This window comes from Rhipicephalus sanguineus, chromosome 1 (genome assembly GCF_013339695.2).
Source record: "Rhipicephalus sanguineus isolate Rsan-2018 chromosome 1, BIME_Rsan_1.4, whole genome shotgun sequence".
In the NCBI taxonomy this organism is placed as follows: Eukaryota; Metazoa; Arthropoda; class Arachnida; order Ixodida; family Ixodidae; genus Rhipicephalus; species Rhipicephalus sanguineus.
Genome location: NC_051176.1, coordinates 307,649,516 through 307,662,517, shown reverse-complemented (window position 1 = coordinate 307,662,517; position 13,002 = coordinate 307,649,516). Strand labels below are relative to the sequence as shown.

The following is a 13,002-nucleotide window of genomic DNA, read 5'->3' as shown; positions in this document are numbered from 1 at the left end:
GTCGCTTCTTGGTCGTAGCCACTCCGCCACCATCAGGAGCGTCGTTGGGCGAGAAGCCAAGCGCCTGCTGTAAGGTGTGCCATCTGTAGGTGCTGTTGTGAGGCCCTCGCAGTTCATGACCAAGTGTTCGATTGTCTCCTCGTCGGCACCACATACACGGCACATTGCATCTCCCACGCTGTCATCAAAGCGCCGGCGATATGCCAGAGTTCTGAGAGCGCCGGCTCGTGCTTCGAAGAGGAGGCTGCTGGCTACACTATTGTCGAATAGAGGTTCGACATGGATTTCCTGTTTGGATTCCCTATAGATCCTCAGTGTACTCTTCTCCTCCATGTCTCGCCGCCAAGTGTCAGCCTCCGTCATTCGCACTTGGGTCTTCACTGCTTTGGACCACTTACGCTCGGTGTCCTCCTGCACAGGGCTCGCATAGAAGCCGTATTTCCTGCTTAGGTGCTGCAGTCTTTTCGACCATCTGGTGCGGATGCCGTTGCGGTGAACATAATCAAATATTCGCCGTGCCCAGCGATGTGGCTGCATCAGGCGCAACCTGCCTTCGTAGGACAGCTTGCTCCGAGCTTCCCGCGCTTCGAAACAGGACCAACCCAAATCACCCTGGACTGCCTCGTTGGCAACGTTGCCGTGGCACCCCAGAGCCAGTCGTACCACGGCGCGCTGACTGCGTTCAAACCACTCCCGGGTCTGCGCAGCGGGGCAAATCACTGCATTAGCGAAAGTCAGCGCCGGCACGTGTACCGCCTTCCATAGTTCGCGCACCATAATGGGGCGGTTGAAACCCCACAGGCACCTCCTACGGAGTACTTGGCCGTCCCTCTGGGATGTTTGTCTCAAGTGCCTCTCGCGGTTTGCTGTATAATCTACTTGTGCCCAGAAGTTCACCCCGAGGTATCGGTACTCAGGTGCTTCGGGCAGCAGTCCTCCATCTGGCAGTGTCAGCAAACCAGGAAGCCCCGGGCCAGAGAAGTTGACCACCGCCGATTTCTTCGTGTTGAACTGCAGTCCCAGTGGCGCCATGGCTTCGGCACAGCTGGTAACGAGGGTCTGCAGGTCGCCACTGTTTCCCGCCAGCAGCACAATGTCGTCAGCGAATACGAGTCCCGGCAGGGTTTGCTGTTCTTTGAGCCCATCGCTTATGCGCTCCACCACAAAGCCCACCCCAGAGGCTAGTATTTTGCGCTCTACACCGGCGGTATACAACATATAGAGTAAGGGTGAAAGAGGGCAGCCTTGTTTTAATCCCTTGCCCACCCTCACCTCACTTGAGTAGGCTCCGTTTAGGGTGGCCACAACAGAGCTATCTCTATACTGGCGTCCGAGCAATCCAGTCCATGTGGGCGGCATCCCAAGTGCCTCTAGATGCTGTAGTAATAGCTCGTGTGGTACACTGTCATAGGCCTTTGACACATCTAGGAAGCAGCCAATCAGCCCCCGTTCCTCCTTTCGTGCAACCTCTATACATTGGGTCAGGACAAAAAGGTTGTCCTCCAGCCGTCGGTCTCGTCGAAAACCGTTCTGTAACTCCGTGAGGTGACCACCCTCTTCGGCCCACGTAGTCAACTAGACCTTGAGAACTTGTGCGAACACACGGTACACAACACTTGTGATTGTGAGTGGCCTGTAGTCTCGTAGGAGGCCGGGGTCTCCCCCCCTTTTCGGGAGCAGGATTACTTTGCCACGTAGCCAGTCACTTGGTATAGGGCCACCAGCTAGGATTTCGCTGAAGAAATCGGCCAGCTGGGCCCGTGCACCAGCACCGAGGCGTTTCACCAGCCCTGCAGGAATGCCGTCGAAGCCCCGAGCAGTGCGGGCACCTATCTTGGAGATAGCCCTGTCAATGGCGCTCCTTGCCACTGTCCACTTCTGGTGGCCTGTGCCAGTCGGTTCTGAGACATCTGGGCAGGGGAGTTCAGTATGTGTACTGGGGTGTGGCTGCGCGTACAGTTGATGAAGATGGTCGGTTAAGGCTCGGTGGAGATCTGTGGTCTTGTCCCCCGTTGATTCTGTGCGAATTTCCGGTTGTGTTGCTTTGCCATCGAGCCGAGAGACATATGTCCAGAATTTGGCCGCTGCTCCTCTGCCTGCAGACTTGATTGCGTGGAGCGTCTTGTGATTGGCTTCTGCTATCTTCCGTTGTGTGATAGCCTGCATCTCCCGTTTTCGCCGCAGATATTCCTGCCATGTCGCCTGGACATCCTCGCTGTGGGGCCTCTTTACACACTGGCGGTGACATCGGTTGGCGGTTCGGCGGGCTTTTATTGCTGCTTGGACCTCCCCATCCCACCAACTCTTTCTGCTAAACCCTCGACGCGCCTTGACAATCTTCTCGTGTTTCCGCATGATCTGGAGGAGCTGGGCAATGTACTGCTCATAGGTATCTGCTTGTTCGCGGCCGGGGCATAGTTCAAATTCGTTGGCCACTTCCTCGTAGGCCGCGTCGGGGAGAAACCGCGTAGCAGGCTCGTGTTTCTTCACCTTTTGACGCCAAGGAGATGCTTCAAACTGCAGCCTGAGGCGATTATGGTCACTACCCAAACTGTGCCGGCCTTCCTCATCAATATGCACATTCCGGAGGCTCTTGCCAAGACCTGGTGACACAAGGGCATAGTCGATGCATGAGCTCAGGCCCCGTGCGCACCACGTATACGTGCCCTCGCAGTCTGCTCTGAGGTTTGCGATTTCAAGGGAAAGCTCCTGGGTCATCTCTAACAAGAGCCTCCCATTGTGGTCAGTGTAACCGTCGAGCTCCTGGAGCTCCATTAAAGTCGCCTAGGATCAGCACTTCATGACCTTGCCCCCAGCGTTCAATGTCTTGTCTGATGCAGTGTACGATGTTGGTGTTCTCAGAGTGTTGGTTTGGAGCAACACTTAGGTAGACCACGCACGCTAATACCGGCGTTGCGTGCACGTGGCCAACCATCCAGGTGTGTTCCGCACAGCAGCTGTCGATCGGTGTCCAGGTGCTGCCCTCTCGCCACAGAAACCCCACACCTCCACCTCCCCGGGCTGTACTTTCTCGATTGCAGCCCGCCCAGTTCCAAAGTGGATTGACTGGTGGCCTCTCTAGATCCCGAAGATGTGTCTCTGCCACTCCATACAACGTGATGCCCTCTTCCTCCATTCCAATATAGAGCTCCTCCCATTTTACCAAGCGCCGACCACCATGCAAATTGAGGAAAGCGATCGATATTCTTCCTGGGTTTTGGTGTTGAACTCTGCGCCTCCGTTGTTGGGCCTTGGGATGACGTGGTCTCCGTCGCACAGCTCCGCCAGACCCCTGGACGTCATTCACAGAGTGGGCCATTTCTTGGAGAGCACCTTCTCGAGGGTCTTCTCGATGAGCTGGGCCAGTCTTCCTTGCTCCGGATCTGTCCTGTTCCCTTGCCCACGCTTCCCTCGGTTCGACAGCCGATGTTGTGTCGGTTCCCAGCTCCGATGTGGAGGTCCAGGGGGCTCGTTGCATAGGCTTTTGCCGAGACATGGCGTCGTGGTTTTTGTTGCCCCTTTTTCCCGTTGATGGGATAGTCCAAGGCCTAAAGAAGGCGCCGCCACTCTGCCTATGACTCGGCCGACTTCCATTGCTGTCCTCTCGTTATAGTGTAGACCGTCTTTTTGAAAACCAGTCGACTGCACCACTTTCGCCAAGTCTAGAAAGCGGTTTCCCGTCCTCCTGCACCATTTCTTGATCTTGGCATTGGCAAGCACAACAGCGGCCCGTGTTTCACCCCCCCTTCCGTATATCTCTGGAATGGAACAGACAATTAAGCTCCGAGGCCTCCCTGTCCACTGTAGGTTGAGGGCTTTTGTGACATCCTCCGGTTTTCCTCTCAGTACGTCATGCAACCCGGCATGCATGATATACTGTCGCGTGCGCGCTTCAGCTTCCTTGTCGTACTTTGTTGCATAGGCGATGGCGTCAGCAGCCGTCGCACTTCTGCCAGATATGCACTTAAGGGCGGTCGGAGATCCAAGCTCTGCGACAACAATCTCAGCTACAATCTCGATGTTCTTGTCTCCAACTAGCACCACCTCTTTTTGTGTTCCCATCGGTGGGCAGCTTTGCGAGTTCCGACAAGAACGGGGGCTTTCAGTCCCGTCCCATTTGTCACCTTCTTTTGCTTCAATGGGGGGGCTTTGTTGGGAGCCGCCGCCAGCACAGTCGTATGTTCTCGTGGACGGGTGCACTTTCCCGGTGGTCCGCCTTTTCTTACGCTGAGACTTCTTGAGATGGCTCTGTTGATCTGTGTTACCTGGCTGCGATTTGACGCTTTGTGCTTCAAGCCGCATGTCTGCTGCGTGTATTTGGATGTCTCGCGGGATCTCGGGGCGAGGTGGCCCAGCACCCAAGTTTTGTTTTGCCACGGGAGCGGTATCCACCGGTGCTGGCTCACTCCTCGGGGCGTGGCACGGAGGTGGGGGTCGCCGCAGTAACCCGTCTTCTAGTTGTGTGGCCGCCTGCTCTCTGCGCCCGTCGTCTACCGCTGGGGAGCCATAGTTATCTGTGGTCTCCATGGCAATTGCCTCATGCGCAGCAGCTCTCTCGGGATCTTCAGCCGCGGGCGTTGTTTCCAGCTTGTCCCGAGGCCGTCCCAGCAGATGATTATCCTCCACATCCGTGGGGGAGGAGCCTGGTGGTTGTTGCTGCTGCACTTGTAGATGCTGCAACTGCTTGGCCATACTCTGGACAGAGCTCTCAAGTCGTATAAGTTCGGCCTGTAGCGCTTCACATGCCTGTTTGTGTCGTGAGCTGAGCCGCTCCTCCAGGTCTTCCATCTTCTGGCATATTGAGCGTCGGAATTCCGCCTCTTTGGCTGCGTCGAGATCCGGGAAGGGTGTTTCGTCTCTATACACCCATCGGCCACAGTTGTCGCACTTCACACAAGGGGATTCGTCCTCGGTGCGTGTTTTGCTGCCTGCTCTCCCTTTAGCCATCGCAGCGTGTAGGTTGCGGAGGTGGAAAAATGGAGTAGTGGAGAAACTGGCGCCACCTCTCGTCCGCAGTAGGTACCACTACGTGTCGGCGTGGGTGCTAATCTCAAAGGCGCTGAGCCGAGACTGGCCTGTTAGGCCTCGCCCTCACGTAGGCTCGTACAGCGCGGCGTTACACTGTCACCGCGCATAGGTGGTATCCCGATGGTCCCTGGGACTCGATGAGACACTCCCCGCCCCTCCGGAGCGCAGGATTTGCTGACATACACCTTAAGGGTGTATCCACACGACGGACCGAATCCGTCTTTTCCGCGGCGGACGGCGCATCACGTGACCCCGCGTCACGGATTTGTGCCATCCGTGGCGCGTCCGCGGACGTCGCGGACGGAAAATGCCAAGCTCTTTTTCGCATTCGGATTCGCGCGGAATAACACAACAGATTTAGCCGAAGGTGCCATTATCGGTCTGGCAACAAGCGCTGCTTTTTCTTTTTCTCGTATGGAACTCCATCTTCAACTTAAAAGAAACTCTGCGCCGGACATCCTCAGCGGGAGCTGTTTAAGCTTTAAATTAAGGAACACATGGGTTCTTCGAATTCAAATTACACAGTGTATATAGACATCATCAGCGAGAGCTGTTCTAGGAGTGCGTTAACTCCACGGTCGCTGTTTCGAGCTGCCTTGTGACGCATTGTTTAATAAATAGAGGGTCTGACATTGAACACCTCCGTAGTATATACTATATCCTCTCTCGTAATGTGTGATGCATGAAAGCTGAAGATACACGTCAGACGTACTTCTGCGACTTTACACGCCCTGTAACACGCACAAAGAAACCGTTGGGATTCCAGAAACCATTTCATTCCAGTCTCCCAAGCCGAATTTGCTGGTGTTTCTTCATTACCAACTTTTTTTTTTTGTTGAAATCACTTAAGGTATGCGAAATCACGAAGTGGTTAGAATTACAGTGCCATTTGAGCTCGGTAAACCCTAAAACAAACATTAACGTTTACGATATCTTCATTCGCTATTTCGAATTTTCCTTGATACATATACTTCTAACTTTGCCATTATAAGATGTCACAAGTCGCACAAACGAAAAAAAAAAAATGTGCTCTGACAGCGGTACCCTGGCAGCAGTGGGCTTTGCTCAGTTGTTGATAACCGCATTGCCGCTTACGTTTGCACCTTTTTACTTCGCGTTAATGTTACCCTGCACTCAGTGCCTAAGGTGGCCTTGAATCAGCACATACTGTGATCCCAAGAAGGCACGCTAATTCAGTCAATCACTGTTGCAATTTAATTTCTCCTTGACAAGGGGTCGTTTTTACGACTAAATAGCGTCTATAAAGTCTGCGAAAACATCGAAAAAAAAAAGATAAAGATAGCAATAAATATTCGATGTACCAGACGTCGCCATCCTCCGCTACAGTATTTTCCGTTGTGGCCACCTAAATACAAGTACCCCATTATATGTGGAAGTGGCGCAAAAGCTAGCGCAAGTATTTCGGCGCTATTACTATCTCTCAAGAGGAAGGCATATAACAGCTGCATCTTACCGGCACTTACCTACGGAGCAGAAACCTGGAGACTTACAAAGAGGGTTCAACTTAAATTGAGGACGACGCAGCGAGCGATGGAAAGGAAAATGATAGGTGTAACTTTAAGAGACAGGAGGAGAGCAGAGTGGGTCAGGGAACAAACGGGGGTTAAGGATATCATAGTTGAAATCAAGAAGAAGAAATGGATATGGGCCGGGCACGTAGCACGTCGGCAGGATAACCGGTGGTCATTAAGGGTAAATGACTGGATTCCAAGAGATGGCAAACGCGTGAGGGGGCGACAGAAAATTAGGTGGGTAAATGAGATTAAGAAGTTTGTAGGTATAACGTGGCAGCAGAAAGCACAGGACCGGGTTGATTGGCGGAACATGGGAGAGGCCTTTGTCCTGCAGTGGGCGTAGGCAGGCTGATGATGATGATGATGACTACTCGGTAACAGAGTGGCGCGGCTGCTGGATGCAATCACACATGTGCGTTTGCATCCAACGGCCCTGAGAGTGGTTAGAGCGTCCGGCTACCGGATTCTGAGAGGGCGAATTGCATGCAGTGACGGTGACCCGCCACGGTGGTCTGGTGGTTATGGTGCTCGACTGCTGACCCGAAGGTGGCGGGATAATATCACGGCCCCGGCGGCCGCGTTTTCGGTGGAGGCGAAAATGCTTGACGCCCGTGTACTTAGATTTAGGTGCACGTTAGAGAACCCCAGGTGGTCGACATTAGCGGAGCCTTCTACTACGGCGTCTCTCATAATCACACCGTAGTGTTTCACGTAAACCCCACCATTATTATATGGTGTTGGTGGGCCTCTGTTTCACCTGTAATAATGATTACGAGGTGGCCATCGATCCGTCGTCGTATACCGGAATGTACGAATAGAGCAAACCCAGTTGGAAGCTCTAAACATATGTTAAAATAAGCTTTCATATAGCAGAATATTATATAAATGACATTAAACAGATCCTTTCGACATCGGCAGAGGTGAGATGACATGCCCGTTCCTATTTAGTATACAGGTTATCCGAACAAGAACGTCAGAGAGGCCGGCCGACGTTTCGATAGGTGGACCTATCTTCGCCTTTGACGAAGATGGGCCCACCTATCGAAACGTCGTCCAGCCTGTATGAGGCACTTGTTCAAACAAACTGCGCATCACATTGTGTTTCCATCGGTCGGTTCTCACCTGAACTTTGTATTTCCGTTCTTGCGCAGTTACTCCTCTCATAGATAGGAATAGTTGCACGACGATTTGTCGTGAATGGGAATTGAACCCAGTTTTGAAACTTGGGCCTCATACAAGAATATAACGCTTCGAGCCATGCAAAATCATGCTTCGTCACTCTTCATGAGCAACCTATACAAGTGACATTTACGACTTCAAAACAGCGGACGCTCGTCTCGTCTTTATAGACTCTTTAAAGCACAGAAAGTCGCGCAAGGGACAAATTGAAAGAAGAAAGAAATGTTGAGCGTCCTAAAGACAGAGACACGGAATTCGATTAGGATCTGAGCCATCAGCCGTGCCAACACTAACAAACGCATATGTATGGTTCGAACCTTTATGTGGCGATGCGTCGTTTCGAGTTTTCTCTATTTCCGGAGCTCGTCCTCGTGTCAATCTCTTTGAAATTATTTAAAGCCGATTGAAAACGCCTGTATACGTACGTGCCGCCCGTAGCTCTCGTTCTATGTCACACACATACACTCACGCACACCCGATAGTGAAATGACGCCCGGATGCGTTTTCCAACCGCTTGGGTCGTCACAGCAGGTGGTGGTGCCAGTTGGAATAGCCGGAGATCGAGCTACACCTACGCGCCAAACGTCGTCCTGCTACGGAACACGCGTTGTCGTCTGAATGGCTCCACAGACAATCGATATGCCACGTATCAGATAAACTTCCAGCGAGAAACTTGTGCTCGAGATGTTGTACAGAGTGTCGCAGTGACACCTATCCTTTTACTCTGCCATTTTAAAGTCGGGGATCACCGAAATACCGTTGCGAAACGTGTCCAGCAAAATAATCTTTCAATAAAGCACGTCCGTTCCCTTCTAGTCTAACGCTGTGTTGGCTCTTGGGCGGTTAATGTAAAGATAGCAGATATGTGTGCCTTGACAAATTTCAATCCCTACACCCATCAGGAATAAATCTAGCTCGTGGTAATTTGGAATCGTTAAAAGCCATAGCATGATTCCTATAATATTAAGAGACATGAAGTACGCTCAGCTTTCAAAAACCTTAACCTATTCGCAAAATAAAATCCCGACCAGCTCCCATAATACACTATCAATATTCTTTTTTAATATCTCTTAACCTTGCGTGTAAAAATGTGCACATACGTGTAGATATTATTCTCTTAAGATATTTTCATTTTCTAGTGAATCCGAGCCACGGTTTCCTTCCCCCTTTCCGCGCTCCAAAGGCCGCTTCTGGCCAGCATTGTCACAGCCCTCGCTTTCTCAGGAAGTTCTACGAGTCTTATTCCGATTGTTCCCCCCCGGCCGCCCCTCCTTCCTTTCAACCTTTTTTTTTTTTTTTCCCCTCTTAGTTGACGGGCGCCCAATTTTTGGAAGCCGCCGACGACACTGGATGCATATGCCAGCCAATTACTTCACCCTCTTAGTTGACGGGCGCCCAATTTTTGGAAGCCACCGACGACACTGGATGCATATGCCAGCCAATTACTTCACCCATTAAGCAGGAGCTTGCTTTTCAGGCAACCCTTTCAATATCACTTAAAGTAGGCAGGCGGCATTTTAAGGGGTATTCAGACGGGGGAGGAATGCTCGGGGGAGACGGGGGGGTTGCGGATCACGAGACCACGACGTCACGGATTAGCGAGTGGGCGTGACCCCCCCGCGCCTCCTCGGAGGAGACGGGAACGTTTTCCCCGAAAGGACAAACAATCCCCCGGCGGTGGGGGATGTGGCGGAATTTCTGGCTCTTGTTTGGCCACATTGTTGCACTTGCTCCTGCAGAGAGCGGCAGTGGGTGTCCAGTCTGCAGTTGGGGTCATCTGTAGCTGGGGTCATCGTCGTCGGCAGCTGGTGAAACGGGCGGTACAAGCCACAGGAGTAGTCTGGTAACACTGGTCTCCCCCTCCGTTCGCCCCGTCCGTGTGAGTGGGGGGCATTTGTGGCGACTTCTCCTCGCGAGTTGACGTCACTAGGCTCCGCCTTTACCCCCCGAACATTTCTCCTCCGTCTGAATACCCCTTTAAACGTACGCCGCCCGAGTACCTTTTTGTCGTCTGTAGCTGCCTTCCCCACCACCTTCTGCAGCTCCTTGGCGGACATTTAAACGTAAACCGCCCGGTTTCTCTTTTTTTTTTTTCTCCCCGCCTGTAGTTCCCTTCCTCACCACCTTCTGCAGCTCTTTGTGATGGCTGCACTCGTCCTCTCGCTTGGTTGTACCCGCCCCCCCCCTTTTTTTTTCTTTCTTTGCAGCTACCTTGAACTCTGACATGGCAGACCCGAACGTGTTTGCAAACTCTCTTGAAATGTGGCAAGGGCTTTACTCCTCTGCTTTCGAGTTTCTCTCTTTCCAGGCATCAATTACCAACAGCAACAGACACGCCGCCGCTGGACATGACGTCATCACTAACCCCATAAAACTAACACGCCAGGGATGACAAGGCGCCTTTGACAAAGATAGGTCCCCTATCGAAACGTCGGCCAGCCTGATCTGAGGCACTTTCTCCTGTTTTGAAATCTATAACGTGTATCCATCCGTCGGCTCCCTTCTTGATCTTGGACTCCATGCCTGCTGACGATGACGGAACAGGGTAAGTGCCCCTTGTTGTCCTTGGCGCATGTAGCTATTCTAGGCGACAGCCAATTCAAATACCTACACGAACACTTCCCGTCAGGCCCACAGCACCATACATTAGACATTTGAGCGGCGCACAGACAACCGACATCTTAACACTGGTATGTGACGCCCCAACAGATACCACACACTTCATTATCAATGCCGGAACGAACAACCTCCACAGTCAAAATGCAGCAGAAACAATCGAATCACTAAACGACGTAATACTCTCAATCCAGACAGCTCGCCCGAACACACACATAACTGTGACAACTGTGGCTCCTCGACTACAAAACAAACACCGCCCACTGATTCACCAAACAACCGCACTGATGAGGCACACTGAGGAAAGAAACAAACTAAACACACTGATACTTAACTTGCCACATTTTCACAAGAACGTAGACGCCATCCACCACACAGAAATACACAATTCACCACACGAACACTTGGCCTGGGATGGCCTCCACCTAAACCACCGAGGCGTTGCAGCAGTCGCTCAGCGCATTAAACATCTAATTAAAGGACAACACAACGTCACTTACCAGCCCACACAAGGCCCTTCCACCATCCCTGTCTCCGTTACAGCGCCACGCACTAGAGCCACACTAGCCCACTCAGCAACATCCCACACGCAAACAACAGAACAAAAGACGAACTCACCACCGAAAACACACTCGTCTGCGAGCCAAACGGAGGCAACATACACCACAGCCGAAGCCTCCACACAAACTACACCCAACGCAAGGTCCACAGCCGAAGCCTACACACAAACAACATCCAACATGAGGCCCACAGCCGAACCTTCCACACAAATTACATGCCCACCTCCACACTACCACCAGGAACCCGACACAACCGAGACCGACGAAACAAATCCGCAACCGAAGTTGTCACGCAGACGCCCACTCTCATACCTCCACACACGGACACCCAGGCCGCAACAGTCGTCGAATCTAACGAACCAGAAGTTCAAACAGCTCCCAAACCGGAACGCGCGGACACACGCAGATCCACCCGCACTAAGACAAATAAGTGACAAACCCTTGAAATCACTACTCCCCATACACGCCGCATTGAATTTTTACAAGCTAGAAAACTAACCCAAAAACTCACCAACTACACCTGCCACCTCAACACGTACAAGCACTGCATAAAGAACAACACAATTCCCAAAGGACTAAAACTGAAAGCGACACCCGCGTTAGGTACTCTCTCCACCCAATATCAAGATAACTGGCAAGCAGCACTAGACAACGCTTCATTTTCTCTCTTAAATATACTCAAGAGCCACTGCATGGAGCAAATTGAAGAATTTTCCCAAAAACTCGAGAACATAATTCTAACAACCGAAGAAAAAAGGGACCTAGAACAATATAAAGAAAAACAGAATAAAAAATTGAGGCAAAAGCAGAATAAGAAAATGATTTCCAATCAAGGAACACCCTCCCGAACAACCACCCTAGTCCCGCTAACAACTGACAGTACAAACAGAGAAATACCAAGCACAGCTAACATCACACAAATAGAGCAGTCCAATGTTGTAGACATTTCAAGTACATTAAGCTAGGAAACAAGGGTCCTTAGCAAGGGCCTAAACTTTTGTCCAACCAACAACACAATAGATGAATTCGAACTCCACAGAGACCTCACAGAATTTTCACGAAGAATGCGCATTAGACACTTTTTTGCAGATAACGATGGAGCAGAAACAGGTACTACAACGCTCAGGGCTCAGTCTACTTGGACTCCCGAACCAGAACAGGCAATTGAACTCGACTTATATCTTAAAGCTATCACTACAGAAATCATTAATCAATCGAAATCATCTAAAAAGCCTAGGAACATGACTTATTCGGAGAGTCGCATCATCTCTAACCTCAAGTCGCGCGAAGACATTATCATCAAGGAAGCCGATAAGGGAGGAAGCATAGTCATTTGGCCAACACAGAAGTACAAGCACGAGGCTTACAGACAACTCAATAACCCAGAACACTACCGCAAACTAGACAGCGATCCAACAGAACAATACACACTCACAATCACTAACACACTTAGATCCCTCCTTGCTGATGAATTAATAACTCCATCAGAATTCAAGTTTCTGAAACCAAACAACAAAGCAGCAGGGCGGTTTTACCTCCTCCCCAAAATTCACAAAGTACCATCCACCGAATTATACACTGCCAATATTCCAGGGCGCCCAATAGTATCAAATAACAACACCCCAACCGAGAGCCTCTCCGAATTCCTTAACCACTTTCTCGGGGACATTCCGAAGACATTCCCGTCATTTGTACAGGACACCCCACACCTACTGCGAATAATAGAAGAGATTAATAGCAAAGGCACACTCCCACAAAACGCCATCCTCGTCACACTAGACGTTACCGCTTTATACACGAATATCCCGATCCCAGAGGGCCTAACCTCAATAAAGCAAACTTTAAATCAACATAATGTACAGCATTCTACTGAAGTATATTTATCATTACTCGAACTAGTACTATCACACAACTATTTTGAATTTGAAGAAAATTACTACCTTCAAATACAAGGAACAAGCATGGGCACCCCATTCGCACCCACTTATGCAAACATATTCATGGGAATTCTGGAAACAGACTTCCTGGCTCGCTGCGCAGACAAACCCCACACATACCTTCGGTACATTGATGACATACTTATA

General features: G+C 50.9%; 1 protein-coding gene across 1 annotated transcript; it reads right to left on the bottom strand.

Annotated features, from left to right (window-relative positions):
* Window positions 1–1,575: 1,575 nt before the first annotated feature.
* LOC119383398 (uncharacterized) lies at window positions 1,576–2,775 on the bottom strand. Its single transcript, XM_037651507.1, has one exon. The coding sequence runs from the start codon at window positions 2,773–2,775 to the stop codon at window positions 1,576–1,578; it is 1,200 nt and encodes a 399-aa protein (XP_037507435.1).
* Between the last annotated feature and the right edge of the window lie 10,227 nt (window positions 2,776–13,002).

What these genes read in the sequence shown, in the direction of transcription:
- LOC119383398 (XM_037651507.1), bottom strand. Translation starts at nt 2,775, where the DNA reads ATGGAGCTCCAGGAGCTCGACGGTTACACTGACCACAATGGGAGGCTC.